Raw genomic sequence first — 23,474 nt, forward strand, 5'->3', positions numbered from 1 at the left:
GCACAACTGAGCAACTAACACACTCAAACATACACACTTATTAAAGAGACTGTCTTTTCTCCATTGTATATTCTTATCTCCTTTGTCATAGATTAATTGACCATAACTGCATGGGTTTATATCTGGGCTCTGTATTCTGTTCTGTTGATCTATGTTTCTGTGCCAGTACCATGCTGTTTTGATTACTGTAGCTTTGTGGTAGAGTCTGAGGTCCTGGAGGGTGATACCTTTAGCTTTGTTCTTTTTTCTCAGAAGCTTTGGCAATTTGGGTTCCATGTTCTTTTATGGTTCCATGTTAATTTTAGGATAATTGTTCTAGTTCTGTGAAAAAGGTCACAGGTATTTTGGTAGGGATTGCATTAAATCTGTAGGTTTCTCTGGGTAGTATATCCATTTTAATAGTATTAATTCTTCTAATGTGAGAGTCTACCCTGTGTGCTTTGATTAGAGCATTTAGTCCATTAACATTTAAAGTAATTATGGATAGGTATGTACTTATTTTGTTACTTTTTTTTCCCAGTTGTTTTGTAGTTCTTCAGTGTTCACTTCTTTTTGTTTCTCCCATTATGATTTGATAATTTTCTTTTATAGTGTGCTTAAGTTCCTTTCTTTTTGGTTTTTGTGTATCTTTTGTAGGTTTTTGATTTATGGGTACTATGGGTTCATATATATTGGTTCATAGTTGTATCTACTTGCTTTAAACAGAAAAGACCTACATTTTTTACTCCCCTCTCCCACATTTTGTGTTTTTGAAGTCATATTTTACATCTTCTTTTTTTTTTCCCAATTATTTTTATTAGTTGGGGCTAATTACTTTACAATATTGTAGTGGTTTTTGCCATACATTGACATGAATCAGCCATGGATTTGCATGTGTTATATTTTACATCTTCATGCTTACCCTTTACTGTTGATTGCAATTATAGTTGCTTTTACAATTTTTTGGTTTTGTTTTGATCTATGTACTGCCTTATTTCAGTGATCTTTATTCTTATATTTGCCTTTCTTATTGGGATTTTCCTTTTCCTATATATTCTTACTTCTTTTCCATTTAGAGTGGATCCTTTGACATTTTTTTTAACATTTCTTTTAGGTTTCATATTGCTGAATTCTTTTAGTTTCTACTTGTCTGAGGTCTTTATCTCTCCTATTCTAAATGTTAATCTTGCTGTATAGAGTATCCTAAGTTGCAGGTTTTTTCCCTTTCAGGATTTTGAATGTATAAGGCCCTCCCTTCTGACCCGCAAAGTTTCTGCAGAGAAATCAGCTTATAGCCTTACGGCGGTTCCTTTGTATATGACTATTTATTTTTCTCTCGCTGCCTTTAAAATTTTCTCTCTGACTTTTGCCGTTTTAATTATGTTGTGTCTTGGTGTGAGTCTGTTGGGGTTATTCTTGCTTGGGACACTTTGTGATTCCTGTATAAGGATATCTGTTTCCTTCCTTAGGTTTGTGAAGTTTTTAGCCATAATTTCTTTAAATAGGTTTTTGATCCTCTTCTTTATTCTAGAACCTCTGTAGTGTGAATGTTGGCACTTTTTATGTTATACCATAGATCTTCTATGTTGCTTTGTTTTTGTTTTCATTTGTCTTTCTGTCTGCTGTTCTGATTGGGTGATTTCCATTATTCTATCTTCCAGGTCACTCATGCTTTCTTCTGTGTCATTTAGTCTGTGATTCCATACTGCTAGAGTGCTTTATCAAAAATGTGTTAGTCGCCCAGTCATATCTGACTGTTTGTGACCCCATGGACTGTAGCTGGCCAGGCTACTCTGTCCATGGAATTCTCCAGGTAAGAATGGAGCGGGTTGCTGTTCTCTTCTCCAGGGTATCTTCCCAACCCAGGGATTGAACCCGGGTCTTCCACATTGCAGGCAGATTCTTTACCATCTGAGCCACCAGGGAAGCCCTTATCAAAAATGGATAATTCAGTTATCTATTTTTGATTTGGTTTTCTTTATAGTCTCTAGTTCCTTGTTAAAATAACCTGTGCTTAGATAAATTCTGTCTCCTAATTCAGTTATCACTTTTATTACCAATGTTTTGAACTTGTCTGGTAGACAAGATCTACCAGTTTCATTATTTTTTTCAGAAGTTTTCTCTTCCTTTTCACTTAGCCATCTCTGTCTCTATGGATTTAGGTGAAACATTTATCTATTATGGTCTTGAAGGGGCATTTTTATGTGAAAGTATCCCTATGTAGACTGTGTGCGTCCAGCGTCTTTGGTGTGAGGGCTAGATTTAACGTGGACAGTAGTCACATTTTTCTCAGCTTGTGCTGTCCACTGTCACCTTGGTATGGCATGTGGCTGGTGTTGGAGGAGCAAGAGTCTGTGTGTGGTGTGAGGCAGGACTTCCTTTCTGCTCGTTGGCCATCACTGCCCTGATAGAGCAGATGCCCAGACGGTTGGGCCTGAGCTGGTTCTGTTCCCTTTAAATGTGTGTTTTCGTCTCCCTCCACTGAGGCCTTTGCCTCAAAGGAGGGGAGTGCTGAAATAAGTGGGGCTTATAGAGGTAAGATGTGCTACCTGTATATGTGTCTGTAGCTCTGCTCAGATGTGGCCCAAGGCTGCATCTTTGCCCCTGTTGTGGTACACCCAGATCTAGTGCTGTATTGTGGCGTGTTGGAGCACTTGCTCAGCTGCGACTGGTGGCAGGGGGTGGGGGGGAGGTCACAGTGTATTGGTTACAGGAATTCTGTCAGAAGTCTGGGCTATTTGAGTCTGGGGTGCTATTTGAGTCACCACCAACAGTGGCTGCCACTGCTCCGCTTGGACCTCATCTGAGGCCCCCCAGTTTGCCTCTGCATCCCTAGGTGGAGTCTTTTCCCAGGAACCGGCTGCCCTAGATCCAGTGCCATGCTGTGGTGTGGAGTGAGCAGGACCGTGGTGTCCATTCAGCTGGGATAGAGGAATGCGGTGAGGTAGCACCCACTAAGGCAGACTCTCTTTGCTCTGTCGGCAAGCCAGCACCTGTGCAGTCCTCACCAGCGGAGTCCAGGCCTCTGCAGCTTTTCTGTCTGTTTTAGCATTTCTCCAAGCAGCCAAGGGGCTTGTCTCCTCCATGTAGGACCCCAAGATTAGGATGCCAGGTCTCTGGGTCTTCCCCTTCCTACTCCAAAAGGTAAGCATCTGTCTGTGTAATCTCCCTTTTCCTCTTAGTACCCTCCAAGGGGCACAGGTCTCAACCCAACGTTTTCCTCCCCATTCTACCCAATTACGTAGGTATCTTTCTTGCAGCCTTAGTTGTATAGGCATTTTTCTGCCAGTTCCTAGTTAGTTTTGCATGAGAATTGTTCTACATATACATGTAGTTTGGATGTGTTTGTGGGGGAGGTGAGCTCCACGTCCATCCTCATATTCCACCACCTTGATCCCCTTTCTCTATTTTGCTTTTATGTTGCTTATTTCACTTCTAAAAAAATTTTAGGCGTTTTTAAATATGGACCACTTAAAAGAGTGTTTATTGAGTTTGTTATGTTTTGTTTTTTTGGCCATGAGCCATGTGGGATCTTAGCTTCCTGACTAGAGATCAAACCCACACCCCCTGAACTGAAAGGTGAAGTCTTAACCACTGGACTGCCAGGGAAGTCCCCCGCTTCTATTTTTTTTTTTTTTTAATGAAAGCTTTAGTGGGTAAAGAGAACAGAATCCCTTTGGAAACTTTAGATGACTTAGCCTAGCTTCCTCCCAATAAAGATAGCTACCTCCATTGCTGAAATATAGAATACAATTTTTTTTTTTTTACTGGCATATAGTTGCTTTATAATATTGTGTTGGTTTCTACTGTATGGCAAAGTGAATGGGCTATATGTGTACATATCCCCTTTGTTGGATTTCCTTCCCATTTAGGTCACCCCAGAGCACTGAGCAGATAGTTCCCTGTGCTATTCAGTAGGGTCTTATTAGTTACCTATTTTATACATAGTATTAACTATGGATACAATATCAGTGTATATATGTCAATTGAAATATGTTATTATATATGAAATACATCTCACTAAGATGAAGATAAAGAATTAGATAAACTAAACTTTATGGGATTATTGTAAGAAATTAAAATTTTATAACTTTACTTTTTAAACCAGATTACCTTAAGAACCTTCCTGCTTCTTCAAGTATAAAACCAAAATAAACAGTAAATTTATAATTCTGGTAATTTTGGAGCAGAGATAACGATTCACAATAATTTGAGATACGAGCAACAATTGTAACATTAAAAAAAATCTGTGATTTCCTTTTTTCCCCAATTGTTGATAGTACTGTGGCTGGCTGCCTATCTTTACTGAAAGACATACGTTTTGATAGAGATTGGTGAAAATAAGGATGTAGTTTTTTTTCCCACTCAAGTTTGTGTTCCCAAGATTAAGAATCTGAGACAGTAAACATTTAGTTAATCAGATGTTACCCAGTTTGCAAAGCTGTTATCTTTGGCTATCTGTTTTAACCATATCCACCAAATCTTCATTTCATTTTGTTCAGGGTTATGAAAGGCTTACTTTCTGAAATCTAATTAATATAGATGAAATAGGAACAACTAGATATTTTGAATGTAGGAGACATAACTTTTTAAATAAACTTTCTGGAATTTCAAGTGCAAAGTTGTATTGTGTGAGGTTCCACATAACCCAAGTTACAGAATACTAATTATTAATACATCAGCAATGCTTCTGGTGCTAAGGGGAAAAAAAAAGTAAAACTTAATTGAATCAAAACTGCTTTGGAGAATTTATTTCATCACTCAGCAAAAGTCTACCAAAAAATACAAGTGAAACACAAATAATATTAGAGTCCTTGAGATTTTCCTTTAAGAAGGCAGTTGAATGAAAACCAATAATTAACACTTCAAAACACATGCATTCAGTTTAGATGTGTTTTATTTTACTCCCAGCATGCTTTTTCAGAAACACTCTTTATCTTGGTCTTTACATTCAATGGAAAGGTTAACCTTAATAGAATGAGTTGGTCCCTCATTGGCTGTATACATATGCCTGTATTTACTCAAGAAACTTATTTTGTGCCTGCAGTATGTCAGGTACAGCACAACATAATAAATCTTTACCAGACTTCCTGTATACAGGTTTGTTGTCAAAAAAATGTACCAGGTCTCACTGAACTTCCTAAGCAAAGTTAACTTTTTTTTTTTAATTACATCTGCTATCTTGAGCAAATTGATCACTTACAAGAATCTGTATTTCTTTCAAAAGTTGAAGGAATATCATCAATATCTGTTTCTCCAAAGAAAGAATCATATATTTATTTATATTTATGTACAAAGAAAACAGTCATATTTTATTGTGCTAAAATGTTAAAGTAGTTTAAAATTAAAACTATCTCCCCTTTCCCTGACAACTTCTCATTGGTTTATTTTGGCTTTAAAAACATCATGTGTTCCTTTCTTTCAGATAATTTTTACTTCTTCTTGTGGGTCTAAGTGATAAGCTAATTTGATATGGCATTTCTCCAGGACAATATTTCAGAGTAATTCCAGGAAGCAAGAGTCGTATAATTAACAAGAGTGCCTGTTTAGAATCCAGATTCCTGGGCTCCATGAAAGATCTGTTGAATCAGAAGCTTTGGTAAGGAACACAGGAGTCTGCATTTTGACAGGTTTCTCAAATGAGCCTCATGTTCACTATAGTTTGACAGCCACTGCTTTTGAGTCTAATGTATTTCAGTTTGGATAGAAAATTGCTAATAAGAACTATTTATAAAAAAAAAAAAAAGAACTATTTATATAAAAGCCATCATGGAATGTAGTTCTCTGTAGAACTGAGATGATGGGGCATTCATTTTTCCTTATATAGTTTTGAACCCACTAAATAGGAATTATTAACAAATTAGTCTATCTTTGCTAAGGATAGCTAGAGTTTCACATCTCATCTTAAAAAAGGTTCCAGTCAATTTTATTAATATATGAAAATCAATTAGTAAAAGTACATCTTAATTCATCAGACAAATGCAGGAATCTGTCATGGTATTCAGCTGAACCATGGGGCCCTTGGTACATAATGTGGTCTGGAGGTAAGAGCATTGTTTTTTTGTTTTTGCTTGTTACTGATGTACAATATTATATAGTTTTCTGGTGTACAATATTATATAATTTTCAGGTGTACAATATAGTGGTTCACAATTTTTAAAGGTTGTATTCTACTTATAAAACACTGACTATACTCCCTATGTTATACAAATATATCCTTATAGCTTGTTTTATACATAGTAGTTTGTACCCCCTAATTCCCTACCCCTATTGCACTCTTCTTTCCCTCTCCCCACTGGAAACCACTGGTTTATCTGCAAATTTGTTTCTTTTTTGTTATATTCATTAGTTTATTTTTTATATTACATGTATAAGTGATATCATACAGAATTTATCTTTCTCATCTTACTTATTTCACTTAGTATAAACCCCTCCAAGTCCATCCATGTTGTTGAAAATGGCAAAATTTCATTGTTTTCCATGACTGTGTAGAATTCCAGTGTATACATATACGACACCTTCTTTATCCATTCATCTGTTCTTGGATATTTAGGTTGCTTCCATATTTTGGCAATTGTAAATAATGCTGCTGTGAACATTGGGGTGTGTGTATCTTTATTTTTAATAATTTTATTTATTGGCTATGCTTGGTTTTCGTTGCTGCATGGGCTTTTCTCTAGTTGTAGCGAGTGGGGGCTACTCTCTAATTGTGCTGCACAAGCTTCTCACTGCAGTGGCTTCTCGTTGCTGAGCACAGGCTCCAGGGCACACAGGCTTCAGTAGTGGGGTGCATGTATTTTTTTGAACTACTGTTTTGGATTTTGAGGGGGATAAATACACAAGAGTGGAGTTTCTGGGTCATATGGCAGTTCTGTTTTTAGTTTTTTGACGCACTGTTTTCACTAGTGGCTGCACCAGTTTACATCCTCAAGAAGAGAGTATGTGGGTTTCCCTTTTCTCCACATCCTTGCCAATATTTGTTACTTGTGTTCTTTTTGATGATAGCCATTCTGACAGGTGTGAGGTAGTATCTCATTGTGATTTTAATTTGCATTTCCCTGATGGCTAGTGATATTGAGCATCTTTTTATATACCTGTTGGCCATGTGTATGTCTTCTTTGGAAAAATGTCTATTTAGGTTTCTGCCCATTTTTAATCAAACTGTTTGTTTTTTGATATTGAGTTGCATGAGGTATTTATATATTTTAAATATTAACCCCTTATTGGTCATATTATTTACAAATATTTTCTCCCATTCAGACTTTTTTTTTTGTTAATGGTTTCCTTTGCTGTGCAAAAGCTTTTAAGTTTAACTAGGAGACAAAGGTTTATTTTTACTTTTGTTTCCTTTGCTTTAGGAGACAGACCCAAAAAAATATTGTCATGATTTATGTCAAAGAGTTTTCTTCCTATGTTTTTTTCTAGGAGTTTTATAGTTTCCAGTCTTATGTTTAGTTCTGTAATCCATTTTAAGTTTATTTTTGTAATCGTGTGAGAACATGTTCTAATTGTTTTACATGTCGCTGTCGAGTTTTACCAGCATCACTTATTGAGCAGACTGTCTTTTCTCCATTGTGTATGCTTGCCTTCTTTATCATAGATTGACCATAAGTTTATTTCTGGGTTCTATTCTGTTCCCTTGATCTGCATGTCTGTTTCTGTGCCAGTGCCACACTGTTTTGATTTCTGTAGCTTTGTAGTATGTAGTCTGAAGTTAAGGAGTGAGATTCTTCCAGTTCTGTTCTTCTTTATAAAGACTGTTTTTATTATTTGGGGCCTTTTGTGTTTCCAATAAAATTTTAAAATTATTTTTTCTATTTCTGTGAAAAATGTCTTGGGCATTTTAATAGAGATTGCATTGAACTACAGATTTCCTTGATTATTTTAACAGTGTTCTTCCAAAATATGAACACAATATATCTTTGTTTGTTGTTTTCAATCTCTTTCAGTGTCTTATAGTTTTCCAAGGTCTTTTATTGCTACTTCCTTAGGAAGATTTACTCCTACATATTTTATTCCTTTTGATAGGATCATAAGTGGGATTGTTTCCTTAGTTTCTTTTTCTGTTCGCTGTTAGTGTATAGAAAAACAACCAATTTTTGTATATTAATTTTGTATCCTGCAACTTTACCAGATTCATTGGTGAGCTTTAGTAGTTTTTTGATGGTGTCTTTAGGATTTTCTGTTTAGTACGATGTCACCTGCAAACAATGACAGTTTTACTTTTCCAATTTGAATTCCTTTTGTTTCTTGTCTGATTGCTGTGACTAAGATTTCCAATACCATATTGAATAAAAGTGGTGAGAGTGGACATTCTTGCCTTGTTTCTGATGTTAGAGGGGATGCTTTTAGCTTTTCACTGTTAGTTCAGTTCAGTTCAGTCGCTCAGTCGTGTCTGACTCTTTGTGATCCCATGAACCGCAGCATGCCAGGCCTCCCTGTCCATTACCAACTGCTGGAGTCCACCCAAACTCAGGTCCATTGAGTCAGTGATGCAATCCAACCATCTCATCCTCTGTCGTCCCCTTCTCCTCCTGCCCTCAATCTTTCCCAGCATCAGGGTCTTTTCAAATGAGTCAACTCTTTGCATCAGGTGGCCAAAGTATTGGAGTTTCAGCTTCAATATCAGTCCTTCCAGTGAACACCCAGGATTGATCTCCTTTAGGATGGACTGGTTGGATCTCCTTGCAGTCCAAGGGATTCTCAAAAGTCTTCTCCAACACCACAGTTCAAAAGCATCAAGTCTTCTGCACTCAGCTTTCTTTATATTCCAACTCTCACATCCATACATGACCACTGGAAAAACCATAGCCTTGACTAGATGGACCTTTGTTGGCAAAGTAATGTCTCTGCTTTTTAATATGCTGTCTAGGTTGGTCATAACTTTCCTTCCAAGGTGTAAGCGTCTTTTAATTTCATGGCTGCAATCACCATCTGCAGTGATTTTGGAGCCCCCAAAAATAAAGTCAGCCACTGTTTCCATTGTTTCCCCATCTATTTGCCATGAAGTGATGGGACCGGATGCCATGATCTTAGTTTTCTGAATGTGGAGCTTTAAGCAAACTTTTTTATTCTCCTTTTTCACTTTGATCAAGAGGCTCTTTAGTTCTTCACTTTCTGTCATAAGGGTGGTGTCATTGACTGTTAAGAATGATGTTAGCTGTGGGTCTGCCGCATATGTCCTATAGTATGTTGAGGTAGGTTCCCTTTATTCTCACTTTCTGGAGTACTTTTATCATAAATGGGTGTTGAATTTTTTCAAAAGCTTTCTCTGCATCTATTGGTTTTTTTCTTCAGTTTGTTAATGTGTTGTATCACACTGATTTGTGGATGTTGAAGAATCCTTGCATCTCTGGAATAAATCCCATTCAATCATGGTGTATGATCCTTTTAATGTATTGTTGGATTCGGTTTGCTAGTATTTTGTTGAGTATTTGTGCATTTATGTTCATCAGTGATAGTGCCCTGTAATTTTCTTTTTTGTGGTATCTTTGCCTGGTTTTGGTATCAAGGTGATGATGGCCTTGTAGAATGAACTTGAGAGTTTTCTCTTTCTGCAACTTTTTAGACATGTTTCAGAAAGATAGATGTTAAACACGCTTCCTTAAATGTTTGATAGAATTCACCTGTGAAGCCATTGGGTCCTGGATTTTTATTTGTTGGAAGTTTTTAAATCACTTTCATTTTTAGTACTTGTGATTGATCTGTTCATAGTTTCTATTTTCTCCTGGTTCAGTCTTAAAAGGTTGTATGTTTCTAAGAATTTGTCCATTTCTTCTAGGTTGTCCATTTTATTGGTTTATAGTTGTTTGTGATAGTCTCTTATGATCCTTTGTATTTCTGTGGTGTCAGTTGTAGTTCCTCCTTTTTCATTTCTAATTTTATTGATTTGAGTCCTCTCCCTTTTTTTTTTTCTTGCTGAGTCTGGCTAAAGATTTGTCAATTTTATTTTCTCAAAGAACCAGCTTTTCGTTTCATTGATCTTTCCTATTGTTCATCTCTGTTTAATTTATTTCTGCTCTAATCTTTATGTTTTCTTTCCTTCTGCTAACTTTGGATTTTGTTTGTTCTTTCTCTAGTTGCTTTAGGTGTAAGATTAGGTAGTTTGAGATTTTTCTTTTTTCCTGAGGTAAGATTTTTTTGTTATACATTTCCCTCTTAAAACTGCTTGTGCTGCATCCATTATGTTTTGGACCATCTGTTTTCTTTAGTTGTGTGGCCTGAGATGTCCCAGCACTTGTGCCTACAGACTATTGGGCCAAGGTGTGGTGGGTCCTGAGGCTAATCTGCTAGATAGAGGAAGGATTCCACAGTGGCAACCCACTAGCACCAGAGTCCACGTGGTAGAAGTAGTTCCCCAAGATGCCGATGGCAATGTCTTTGTCAAGGTGAGCTGCAGTTGGCTCTTAATTCTCTGGGAGACTCGCCAAGGTTAGTAGGTAGATCTGACCCAGGCTCCTCTCAAATTACTTCCTCTGTCCTGGGTCCAGGAAAGGTGTCAGATTTTGTGTGTGCCCTTCAAGAGTGAAGTCTTCATTTCCCCCAGTCCCCTGAGACTCCCTAAAGTAAGCCCTGCTGGCCCTGAAAGCAAATACTCTGGGGGCTTATCTTCCTGGTTCAGGACTCCTGGGCTAGGGAGCTAAGTGTGGGACCTCTCACTCCTTTGGGAGAAACTTTGCAATTGTTATTACTGTGTTTTTGGATCACCTACCTGGAGAGGGGGTGGTGTGAGATTTGACTGTATCACAATTCTGTTACCCCTACTTGTCTCATTAGGGCTCCTTCTTTATATATTAAGTCATGAAAGATCTTTGCTGGTGGGTTCTGGTCTGTTTCACTGATGGTTGTTCTGCACATAGTTGTGATTTTGGTGCGCATGTGAGAGGATGTGAGCTCAGGGTCCTTCTGCTCTGCCATCCTGCACAGTCCTCTTCAGAACATTGGTTGTGATTTCAAATGCAGCCCCAGTATTTACTAACTGAATGACTCTGAGTTCTAAATTTCTCAACTGCCCAAGGTTGTTGTGAAGAGCAAATGAAATATGGTAAAGAAAATAAATCTTTGTAAATTATAAATAGCCATACAGACAAAGGAAATTTATGTTTCCTAGAGGCTTTTCTTTATTACATGATGGTTTACTGACTTATATTTTCTGAATGTAAACTCAGCAAGGGCAAAAAATGTCATGACTTGTTTACTTTGTACTCCAGAACCATGTATTGTGGTACACAGTAGACACAATTGTGCAACTCTGAGTTTATGGATTACTACTACAATATCCAGAAAAGGCTATATTTTAATAAACATATCAGATTAACTAGGTGATTTTTTTTATTTATCTCAAAGGTCACCTCATGTTCAGAAGACACATATAGAGGGTTTTTTTGTTTAAAGAAACTTATGTAAATCTTTCCTTAATGTGCTACTTGCTTCTATTAATAGAATGTATTTACTTAAGATGTTTCCGTTATCTTCCCAAGTCCCGGCATATAAGATGTCAGGCCTATTTCAAGCATTATAGCTACTATTTATTGTCAGGGAAACAAAGATGAAAGCTTTTCTTTTACATTTTAGAATTTATGAAGCATATTTCTGAATTCTTTCAGCTCTCACAACTACTTTGTTAGGTGGGTTACTTCTTTCATATGAGAAGTAAAACCAAAGTCAGGGAGTCATCAATGTCATTTTTATTCAGTACCATTTCTAACAGTTTGGAAATTATTTCATAAGTTCCCTGTGTCTGGCAAGAAATGATGCTCTTTCTAAATTGCAGTTTCAAAGAATTTTGGTTTATGAAGATTAATAGATTACACTGCGTCATATATTAAAAAGATGAGACTTAAAAGTTTCTAGGATTAGAATAAAGCATTTCCTTCCAGAAAATATAAAAGCAAATTATCTTGCCCAGCACCACAGCAGTGATTTACACCCGAGGAATGATGCTGTGAGGTATCTTTCCAGAAGAGTGGTGAAGGATGTGAACTGTCACAGCCACATTCTGTCCTCTGGTTCCATTTAAAACGCCTGCAGCTCCCAACAGGCTGGTTGAGGGCAGAGACCTAAAGACTGGGCTTACAACTCTGGCTTTTAACGAAGGTTCCATCCTCTTAACCACATGGTCAGACTTCTCTTCTAAAACAGCAATTTGCTAAAATGTTTACCCCAATCTAAAACTATTGCTTGCTTTCAAAGTAACTAAGATAGTTCAAGATAGTAGTTGTGTCCTTAACAAAGACTTACTCTTTATAGAATTATAATATCATCTTTGGTTAAAATCATTTTGGAGAACTTGCGGCAATTAACTTAAAAAAGGTTATTAACAGCTTATTAGTTACCATGGAGCCATTACATTACAAATAAAACACAAAGATTTTAAGCACTTGCATGGATCCCAACATCTGTTTCAAACATACACTTTTCAAATCAAGAGTCAGACTGTTTGGATACATCTGAGACACACAACATAGACTTAATCCCACACTGTGCTTTGTTAGTATTCCCCAGCATACTATTTGTCTTGGCAACTTGTGATTTCAAAAACTAACAGAAGATGACTTGTAAGGAAACGTTTCCTTTTGTATATAGTTTGGAACTTTTCCTTTTGTATATAGGCTGGTCTCAAAAAAGCAGAGACTTCTGGTTTTTGGAGAACAAACTAAAATATCCTAAAGGAATACCTTCATTCTTACCTGAGGTCAGACAGGTAACCAGGAGAAAGGGTCTTATTCCAGTGAGCTACATCCTTAGAATAGTTGGAGTTTAGAAGCTTTAGAGCTTCAGATTTAGAATCTGACAATTTAGACTCTTTAGTGCTTCCCATGAATAGGAAAATCCTATGAATCTTAAACATAAGACTGCTGAAAACAAAGAGGGGAGCTGGGGAAGAGAGGATACAGATAGATCTTATTTCCCCTCTTTTGTACTCTTCTGTTTTCTTGTCAATGCCGGAGCAAGGACAAAGCCTGATTGAGAAGAAACTGGGCCGAATTGAACAAGGCAATCTGGGTCTGGAAGACTGGGCTGATTGTTCATCCCTCTCGTGAGCATCAGCAAGTCTTTCTGCTGACTCGGAGGAGGTGGGGATGTCAGAGGAGTTTGTCAGTGCCCACTTCCCCTTCACTGTTCTTACTGCCATCCACGTTTGCCAGCTGGCTGGAAATGTAATGTCCTTCAATCCATGAGGACCTGCTCTTTTACACTGTAACTCCAAGCTTCCCAATTCCAGAGGCTTATTAATATGAGACAGGGGGTTTCTTTTATCTGATTCCAGCAATCTATATTGAGCATGAATGAAGTTTAATCCTTGGTGGGAGTTTTCATCTGAAAGTGGGTGCTGACAAGCCTGATGCAATAGGAAGAGCTCTGGGCCTGGGGTTCTAGAACCTTGATTCCAAGGGTAGCAGCTCAGCTACGTATTTATACTCTAGTAGTCTAAAAACAAAATAAATAAATAAATCAAAATAAAAATAGAAAAAATGCCTCTTTATAGTATTGTCATAAGGGTAAAATAATACAAGAGAAACTCTAGTCGTGTATACTCCTGATACCTAGTAATAAATGTTAGAAGAATTTCAGCCTCCCATTGGTAGGAAATGAGAGAGTCAAGGTGGGTGGGAGAGAGACGGAGACTGGCTTCTCACAGAAATGTTCTCCATTTCTGCTTCCTTAAAACTCATTTCCCTGTAGCTCAGCCTCTAAGGAGGTAATAGAAATGAAATACTGGTGATGCAGTTGAGTACTACCTGAGTTAAGTACTTCCTTTCCTCCTTTTCTATAAGCCTCTCGGCACCCTATGGAGTTCAGCAAAAGAAAGGGCTGTGACCTGGAAACAGAGTGTGAATTACCCAGTGAACCACAAATATTTGAAACCTGGAATCATAAATTCACATATTTGGAAAATTAGAGCTGTTTTTAACCCAAGTGGTAGGTAGGCTTGGTGACAACTTGAAGGTACATGCCACAGAGGTATATTACTCCAGTGCCACACCTTTTCTCCCCAATAATCCCATACACACTTATATCACTTGTTTGTATGACTGACTAAAGACCGCCCTGATTAATGGCTGCATGAAGGAATAATAATTAGCAATCAGAGCAAAATTAAATTCCTGGCTGATTCTGAGCCCCTGAGTAAAATGCAACCCTTGAGGATACTGTCACATTTCTTTACTTGCCATTATGCCACCAGTCACCCTAATTAAGACAGATATTTGTACTTACTAAAAATGTATAATCTTTTGATCTTTTGAGGAGCTATTTGCCATTTTTTGCTTGCCTAGCACCCCATCACCTTTCTTCTGGGGGAACCCAGTTCAGGTGGATGGATATATGACCCAGGCCTGGTCAGTTAGAGTGCCCCCCCACCCCACACACACCCCACGTTGCTTCCACCATACCTATGAGCAAAGACACCTTTCCTTTCTTATTCTGAACTGGGTAACTTTCACTTGCATTCAAGAGACTCAAGCATAAAAAAATTATAGCCACCATTTTTGGGTCTGATTTAGCAATGGTTAACACCATGCTTATTATTTAAGCATGTAGAGCAGTTCCAAGAGTGTTTTAACAGTAAGAATAAGAAAACATGTCTAACTTATTGAGTCAATGAATATCCTCTAGAGACTTCATGGGAAACAGATTCCACTGTCACCACTACAGTTTGGTTTTGCGAGCAAAACTTTCACCATGCCTTAAAACAAAAGTCAACATGCACCAATTTCACAAGATTGTTTTACTAGAATTTACTAGAGGAGATGATATAGTCAAATTTTCACAAAAGAAAACCTTCAGATCTCAGCCAAATAAAATTCAGGTTCTTATTTCAGTCTCAACTGGCCTGGGTACCAAAGCAGCCTCTCCAGGCATGCACCGTTCAAACTGTGAGTTGTGTGGCCACCCTGTCATGCCCTTGAGCTCTCTGCATCATGTCTCAGCAATCCCAGACACGAATTTTGAAAAATTCCTTCTGCCTATATGGTTTTCCTCATCCAGCTGAGAATGCTGCTGGCTACTGCGAAGCTCTTCACCAACCATAGGCTCTGGTCCATACAGCTTTCTTCTTAAACTCTGGGAGCACTCTCAAGGACAGCAGGGTAGCTAAAGGGGACAGAAAAAAACACACTGTTGCATTTGGTGCAGTTACATTTGAAAAGATGATTTAGATCAAAAAGGTATCAGAACAGAACTTGACTTGTTCCTGCTTGGCTAATCTTTAAGAATTACTATCAAGCCTTAGACAGAATTTTAATGGAAGAAACCATTAGTAAAGGTTGAGGAAAAGGTTTTTTTAAGTTACTTTGTAACCAGGTAGTGGGAAATTCCACAGATTTAAAACAAACTGACTTCTGGGATGCTGGTGATGCTCTTTTTCTTAATCCAAGTGCTGACTACATAGGTATGTTCCCTTTGCAAAAATCTACTTGTGCACTTTTCTACACGAATATGACTTTTCCACTAAGTGTTTTATTAAAAAGTAAACAAACTGATCCTGTAATGAAGTTAGGTTCATGGGCTCAATTTAAAGTAAGGAAGTTGTGTGTAATCCCTCTAGGTAACTTATTATATATCTTATTTTAGAATGTGAATATAAATATCAATAGATTGATATTATTTAAAGTATAATAGTGTGAGAGAATGAAGATAAGTCAGAGTTATACAATAATTATGTGTGACTCTAATAAGCCCTTGAATATATGACCAAGTGAACATGTACTTCCTTGACCCAAATAACAATTTCTTTCACTGGAATTAACTGTTATCTTCATGACCTAAGACAGTATTTGTTGGGAACGACCAGTGGTATTATGGACCCATGGCCCTTAAAAATGAGTCCAAACTCCCCAAGGAGAATAAGTAGAGAAGTCCTAGCAGCAAATTTCTTGGGAATGGTCAAGTGAAAATATGTCACACCACTGCTCTGATCCTCAGTGAAGCTCGGTGGTTGATCAGAATCACCTTCCTACATATGCCCTCCCACCCACTTTAGAGGGAGGAACAGTGCATTAGATAATTCTTGCTTGTTAGGCAATCAATACAATATACCATACTTAAAGCAAAATATGATCAGTTATCACAAGAGTAGGTCAACAGGCAACTTTCCCAAGGTAAGACTTTCCAGTGCAGTAACTTAAAGTATGTCAGGGGCATCAATGGCAGCCACTGGGAGGATCCTGACCCCCAAGTCCCAAGATGTGGATGACAGTACAAGCTGTCTCGGACCACAGAACCAACACCCAGAAGATGTTTGAGGTTTGAGTAAAAACATCTATGTAATTTTCACAGAAAGACTGCTTATATTTGTGGATCCTGCAGTCATAGTTTAACAGTCAACAGAGATGTATAAAAAACATGAAAACCATCTAAATGCCTGGAAGCATGGGAAATGTCCAATTCCCCTGGGAAAACACTATACAGCCATGAAAAATACCTATGAAGCTAGTGTAAGAACAGGTTAAAATGCTTTTAATAATTTTAAAGTAAAAAAAGGCAGTACTCAAAGTGTGAATGTACATTTTTCAATTGGCTATGATTATAAAAATGTTAAAACTTACACACAGAGTGGGTAACCCAGGAAAAATAATCAAAATTGTCATGTGCAATGGGCTTCTGGATTCCTCTTTGCTTATTCTTTTTTACTTTTCTGAATTTTCTAATTTTTATTTAGTCATGTTTTATGATTATAATAAAACATTTAAAAACCACTTAAATAAAAATTAGAGGGGGGAAAGAGGAATCTACACCTTCCCCGCCAGCGGTAGCAACCGCAGAACTTCAGGAGACAATCTTTCTAGACAAGGCAGTTGAGGAGGAGGGAGCGACTGAAGAGGGGCTTGACTTGGTGTGCACCGCGCCCTTCGGGATCGTTATTGCGCGTGAAACGGCTGCTTTTGGAAGGCTGTTGCCCAGAAGAAAAGATGTTTGGTTTTCACAAGCCAAAGATGTACCGAAGGATAGAGGGCTCCTGTATTTGCAGAGCTAAATCCTCCAGTTCTTGATTCACTGACAGTTAACGCTATGAAAAGGATTTCTAGAGCTGTTTTGGGTTACATGAGACTCGTTCAGGAGATATCCGTAATGCCTGTGTCCTGCTTGTGAAAAGATGGAAGAAATTGCCAGCAGGATAAAAAAAAAAACCTGGAATCATGTGGTAGATGCAAGGGCAGGACCCAGTCTAAAGACTACACTGAAACCAAAGAAAATGAAAACTCTATCTGGAAACAGGATAAAAAGTAACCAGATCAGTAAACTGCAGAAGGCATTTAAAGGCCACAATTCTGATGCTCACAGTACAACCTCAAGTGCCTCTCCAGCTGTCTCCCTGTTACAGTAACCAGTCAGATGATGGCTCAGATACAGAGATGGCTTCTGGCTCCAACAGAAGGCCAGTGTTTTCCTTTTTAGATCTCACATACTGGAAAAGACAGAAAATATGCTGTGGCATTATCTATAAAGGCCGTTTTGGGGAAGTCCTCATTGACACACATCTATTCAAGCCTTGCTGCAGCAATAAGAAAGCAGCTGCTGAGAAGCCAGAGGAGCAGGGGCCAGAGCCTCTGCCCATCTCAACTCAGGAGTGGTGACTAAGCTTTATGTAGAAGGGGAGCAAAAATGATTTAAATTTTGGAAAACAAAGCAACAAAATGACCCTCCTATTTTTAATTTGGGTACCTACTCTTCTGCCAAAAGATGGATTTGTAGAATAGTTTTGAATGGGTTATTTTTCCTCCAGTTCCACAAACTCTGAAGCCAGTGAAGCTTACTAAGAGATAAAAAAGAAGTGTACATAATATTTAAGATGCTGAGTATTTCATAGGAAAGCTGAATGCTGCTGTAAAGTGCTCTTTGAGTCTTTTTTAAACATCCCCTTCTAATGAATGAAATTAGGGGAATTTTCAGGGGACAGAGATGGGATTTGTTGTATGATAAACGTATGTAGTTTTAGTCTTTCTATTTTGAGAAGCAGTGGTTGGGGCATTTTTTAAGATGGCTGGCTACACTTGTTTTCCTTCATTATAATAAATTTGTCATAACTCAGTAAACATGGACTTGCCCCAGAGGTAGTTGTTAATAACTGAAATATTAAGGTCTTGCCAAGGTTTCTGGTGATTCAAACCTGTACTACTGAATATTAAGCGGGACAGACAGCTCTCTGGTGCGAATATCTCGAAGGAATAATTTCTAAATATGCAGAGGTAACTTGACTGTATATGTTGCATCCTGTGTCACCTCCCTCCATATTGATACTTGATACAGATTTTAATTTATATCAAACTTAAAAAGCAGAACCAAAGTTCCTCTTGGGGAAATGTCAAGTCTTTAGGATAAGCAATCCTATATGAATAGTACCAAAGCATTACCACTTGGAAGAGAACATTCTCTATTAAAAATGTTAGATTATCTGAAAAATAACAATGTGCAAGTCTTTAGGATGGCACACGAAAAAAACAAAGGTTAATGCTTCTTGGGGCATGTTTCTCAGAGGGCTTGCAAGTGTGTAAATAATTTGTTTAAGTTACGTGACTGGTGACTTCACTGAAAATCTGCACAATTCAGTTTTAGCTCTGGATTACTTCAGCTGACCTTTGTGAAGGTTTTATCTGCGTAGAATGGTTGTTTGACTTGTTTTAACCTGTTAGGGTTTTGGGTTTTTTTTTTTTTTTTTTCATTCTATATTAAAGTAAAATTCTACTAAAAGAAAAGAGGTGTGTGTTAATGCTGAGTGGGTTGGTTTTGGTTTGGCTTCTTTTAGTCAGGCTTTCTGAACACTGAGGTGTTAGATGATACATCCTAAATGTGGAGCTCTTCCATTCTAAAACCTTCATTAAAAGCCTTTTACTTGAACCCAAACCAAAGTACTATCTATTGCCTCTTTTCTAAAAGTACAGGAAATATATATCACCTGTTTTCATAATAAGGAAGGATTGTTTGCCTCCTTGGTAGAACATGACTCTGCTTATTTTTACAACTGGATTTTAAAGATTGGATAGTATACATAACAAGACAGTGAGCCACTTTTTATAGGCACCCTATAGTTTTATTGTTCTTAATCGAAACTTAAAATTTTATATTTCTTCCTTTGGAAAAAACTACAAGCCACCAAATGCAGAGACTACACAGTGAGTTGGGTCAGTGTTCCCACAGACTTTGAGGTATATTACAAGAACCCCAGCCATTATCATCTTTCTCCTGAGTTATTTTGAAATTTTTTTGGTACATTTTGGCCACAGTATTGGTGGTAGAATATACTATAATATGGATCATCTCTACTTCTGTATTTATTTATTACTAGACCTCAACCACAGTCTTCTTTCCCCCTTCCACCTCTCTTTGCCATAGGATGTACTGTATGTAGTCATGCACTTTGTATTAATATATTAGAAATCTACAAATCTGTTTTGTACTTTTTATACTGTTGGATGCTTATAATCAAAACTTTTACTAGGGTATTGAATAAATTTAGTCTTATTAGAAAATAAAAAAATAAATAAATAAAAATAAAAATTAAAGGCCATGGAACTCTTCTTTTTAAATCCACTTTCTAATTCAAAAATGCCATACTGGTGACAGCTTCAAATTACTTCTCTAAATTGAACCAAGATGAGTCCTTTCAGGAGCCAGCATATGCTAGGATGCTGTTCTCCAGTATAGACAACACTGGATGGTTTTCACCTATGCTGGGCATAAAGGATGAAAGTAATACCTTTTAAAAGATCCTTGGATTTTGCTGAGAGTCCTTCCTTAGGGCTTTCCATGATGCTGAACAGCCAGTCAATGAACTAGAGTGAAAATGAAGAATGATATCAGTGACAACAATCTCAGGATTGGTAAGACATCATTCAAGCCCTTGGACCTGCACATATGCCTAACAGGACAGTAGTCCCCAGATAACACCTGCCTGGGCTGGGAGAGTGAAGAGGAGATGTGACCAGGCACAAGAGATGGGAGTGTGGGAAACAGCCCTCAGTTAAATGACCCAGCAAAGTCAAACCTCCTTCTTTTACTGATTATCCTGGGACTTACTACAGCTTTAGAGTGGGGTAGACAGGGGCCCAGAGGGCCTCTGGTGTGCCATGAACATTCTCTCTCATTACTCTAAGAGGCCCCAGAAAGAGTAAGAGCCTTGCCAAGTCCACTCCCCACGACTGGCAGAGTCAAGATCTGAAGCCAAGTACACCTGGCTGCAAAGCCTCACACTCCTTCTCACCCTGCTGCCTGCCACCTGGTTCCGTGTGCATCAGGCCTAGGCTCCTGGGTGGGCAGTAAATGGGTAAACACATCAGCTGTAAGCCCCTGTTACTAAAATATGTTTCTGTAGCTAAGAATAGTTTGTGCCCAAATGGATATGAAGCCCAGTTGAAATGAAACAGAAAAGGTGTAAGACAATTTGCTAGGTAGACCCAAGCATGTTAACTGCAAATAAATCCTGCAAATGGTAGAAACTCCACGTACTCATGAGTTTGATCTCCTGGGTATAGCCAAAACTGTTTTTGAATTAGATACTGCGTAATTTCATTGACTGAATGTTCCCTATCTTGACTCACTAAAAATTACTAGTCATAGGAACTAGGTATTTTAATTTTGGACATAGCATGTGGGTTGAAAAGAAAACAGAAAAATAAAATATTCCTAATTCCCTGCTTTAATTAAAATTTTTTCTTTATTTTCTTTTCCTCAATTTTGTTTTATCATATACTCCTGGTAAGCAAATAAATCAAGTACTACAAATACATAATAGATGCAAGATGTCTATGCTGTAGTCCAAAATGAACCAGGTGTCCCAAACCAGAAATAATTAAAGTGAGAAAGAAAATACAAAATTAGAGGTAATAACACTAATGCTTATCAGGTTTAAGAAAACAAAGGCATTTTATTTGAGATGTTCGATGGAGTTGTTCATGGCTAAACTGTGGGTCCATAGTTCAGACATATTTTTAAAGACTAAGGTTCAGATTTTAAGAGTAAGCCACAAAAAGTTGGCTGTAAGCTTTCAACCTCATAAAGATCCAGTTTGATTACATGGGATTCAAAAAAATCCTTCAATTGACAATTCAAGACAGGTTCAGTTCAGTTCAGTTCAGTTGCTCAGTCGTGTCCGACTCTTTGTGACCCCATGAATTGCAGCACGCCAGGTCTCCCTGTCCATCACCAACTCCAGAGCCATGCAATGAGAAATACAGGATGTACCTCATTTTCATATGCTCTGTAGGACAGCTAGTAGCCTGGGGAAACTCAGTATTACAAACCAAAAGGTACTCCCTATAGTTTGTGTTTTCCTGAGGGCAAAGGGGATGGCATTAGGCCTTTACAGATCTCCCCATGGTATCTAGCACAGGCCAGAAGCGCCTGGAATGTGGCTACTACATAGAATGAGCTGTGGGGAACCTTAAATATGGTAAAAGATGGGTACTCCAGATTCACAGCTCCCCTGGAAGATTCCCCCCACACTTTGTTGATCACCCCCTCCCTTGTTTATCAACTGTATCCTTATCACGTGTGAGCATGCTCTGTTGTGTCTGACTCTTTGTGACCCCATAGACTGTAGCCCGCCAGGCTACTCTGTCCATGGAATTTTCCAGGGAAGAATACTGGAGTGGGTTGCCATGTCCTACTCCAGGGGATCTTCCCAACCCAGGGATCAAACCTGTGTCTCCTGGGTCTCCTGCATTGGCAGGTGGATTCTTCAACGCTGAGAGCCACTGGGGAAGCTCATCCTTATCGTACCATCTTGCAATTTTGAACTTGCCTTCCCGTCTGTCCTCACTATGAAATTTTGAGCTTTCAGAGAGTTACTCATCCTTTATCCCCAGGATCAAGAACATGTAAGTCTTCAACCAATGAAGGCAGGCACAAGCTTTTCTTTCCATCTCACCCCTAACTGTAAGCAAGTTGTTGCCATGATCACTGTTGTTTTCAGCCAGCAGTTACCCTGAGCCTGAGCTACCCTCAGTCTCTGCGGCCCTGCATCTGGCTGAGATGTGAGACTGAGTAAGGAAGCCTGTCGTGTGACTCAGGTTTCACTCATCTCCCACTGCAATTCTACAGCAGAAGCTGCCGAAGAGAAAACGGCCGCCTGCCCTGAAGCAGGTGGCTGCCAGCCTCACCTTCTGGGTCTGTTCCTTCCACGGCTCTTTCTGCAGCAGAAGAGGCATGCCACTGGGAAGGAGAGTGAGAGCCTCCTGCAGAGTGACCCTGTGTAATGGACTCCTGCCAAGCAAGCTTGATGCTGGCCCAGCTGGGCCATGTTCCTGATGCCATGGCAACCAGCTGGCACTGAGGCCGAGGAGGAGAGGGGCCGCGTGGTCTGCCCATGCAACCACTGCGGCTGCGAATATCAGCAGCAAGAAGTCCAGAGCCTACGGCAGAAGTGGAAACAGGGTTAGGTCACACACTTTAACAGTGCAAAGTAACACATGTTCACACACACAGCTCGCATCATGTGGAAATGTTATCTTCCCCTTCACCCAAAGCCTTCCTCCTGCCCCACCCCTACCCCACAAGAGGAACTGGATAGGATAGCAAACCGTTTCCATGCTTAATGAAGAGACAGTCTGGGGTTTCAGAAGGTTTGAAGGATCCTCTTTCGTGAGTAGAGAAGGCCCAACAGTTTCATTATTATTGTTCTAACATTTCAAGAGGAACATAATTTATTTAATGCCTACTCGTACTGAGATCCAAACATTCATCCTCTGTTTTGGTGTTTTCAAAGAGATTTAAAAATTAATTAAGAGAGATATGAACAGGGACATTAAGGTTTATTATCATGTGGCCAAAATTAAAAAAAATATGTATAGCATATTCTGTTTTTGAACAGAAACAACATGTGACTTTCCATATGCATTAAAAAAAATCTGTTTAGAATTCATGCATTTGGATTTTACAGACTAGACACATAGAAATGGTGATAACAAGGGCTACCTCTGAGTTACTGCATTACTGTGATTTAAATGATTCTTTCTGCTTATTTGTATTTTCTAAGTTTCAAAAGATTTTTGTGAGAAAGCAGAGAAAGTTAATATAAACTTTGGAAATAAGAGGAAAGCTCAAAAGAAGCTTAAAAAGTATCCCTCAATCTCTTAAAATGCCTAATCTCATTAATAAAAATTTCAAAAAGATACACAGCTCTGCAGAAAAGCTGGACAGAATATCAAACAATATCCCAGGTTACACATATTTTAAGTAAACAGGAGATCTATGAAACATGGCTATGGAAAAATAAAAAAAAAAAAATGCACAGCTGAGTCAAGAAAATGGCAAGAATAGGAAAGTGCTTCCTTCATTTTTTTTCATTAATCTTTTTTTTTCCTGGTCTTATTCACCTAATACTAGTGATGGTTAACCTCTTTGGGTCATAGATCATTTTCAGGTAGAGTGAAAATTCCCCTTCAATATGTGTGTGTAAGTACTGGCACAAACACAGATTACTTGCACACACTTCAGGAACCCCTTCAAACCAGGTGTTTAAAGCCAAGCTCTGGACCATGGTGGAGGCCAGAGCC

At 38.4% G+C, this 23,474-nt stretch overlaps 1 protein-coding gene and 1 pseudogene across 5 annotated transcripts in view; one reads left to right on the forward strand and one right to left on the reverse strand.

The window, feature by feature from the left end:
• Positions 1-14,695: 14,695 nt before the first annotated feature.
• The window catches only part of FOCAD (focadhesin), a 293,625-nt gene continuing 284,846 nt past the window's right edge, over positions 14,696-23,474 (reverse strand). For all 5 annotated transcript variants that reach the window (XM_043891497.1, XM_043891499.1, XM_043891500.1 and 2 more), the window contains 3 exons: positions 22,080-22,331; positions 19,679-19,754; positions 14,696-15,075 (listed from right to left, as the gene is read on the reverse strand). In XM_043891497.1, the coding sequence (XP_043747432.1) occupies positions 15,002-15,075; positions 19,679-19,754; positions 22,080-22,331 (402 nt within the window). In that variant the 3' untranslated portion in view covers positions 14,696-15,001. The remainder of the gene's footprint in view (positions 15,076-19,678; positions 19,755-22,079; positions 22,332-23,474) is intronic.
• Positions 16,887-17,609, forward strand: LOC122686316 (annotated as a pseudogene).

This window comes from Cervus elaphus, chromosome 29, assembly GCF_910594005.1.
Source record: "Cervus elaphus chromosome 29, mCerEla1.1, whole genome shotgun sequence".
Classification (NCBI taxonomy): Eukaryota; Metazoa; Chordata; class Mammalia; order Artiodactyla; family Cervidae; genus Cervus; species Cervus elaphus.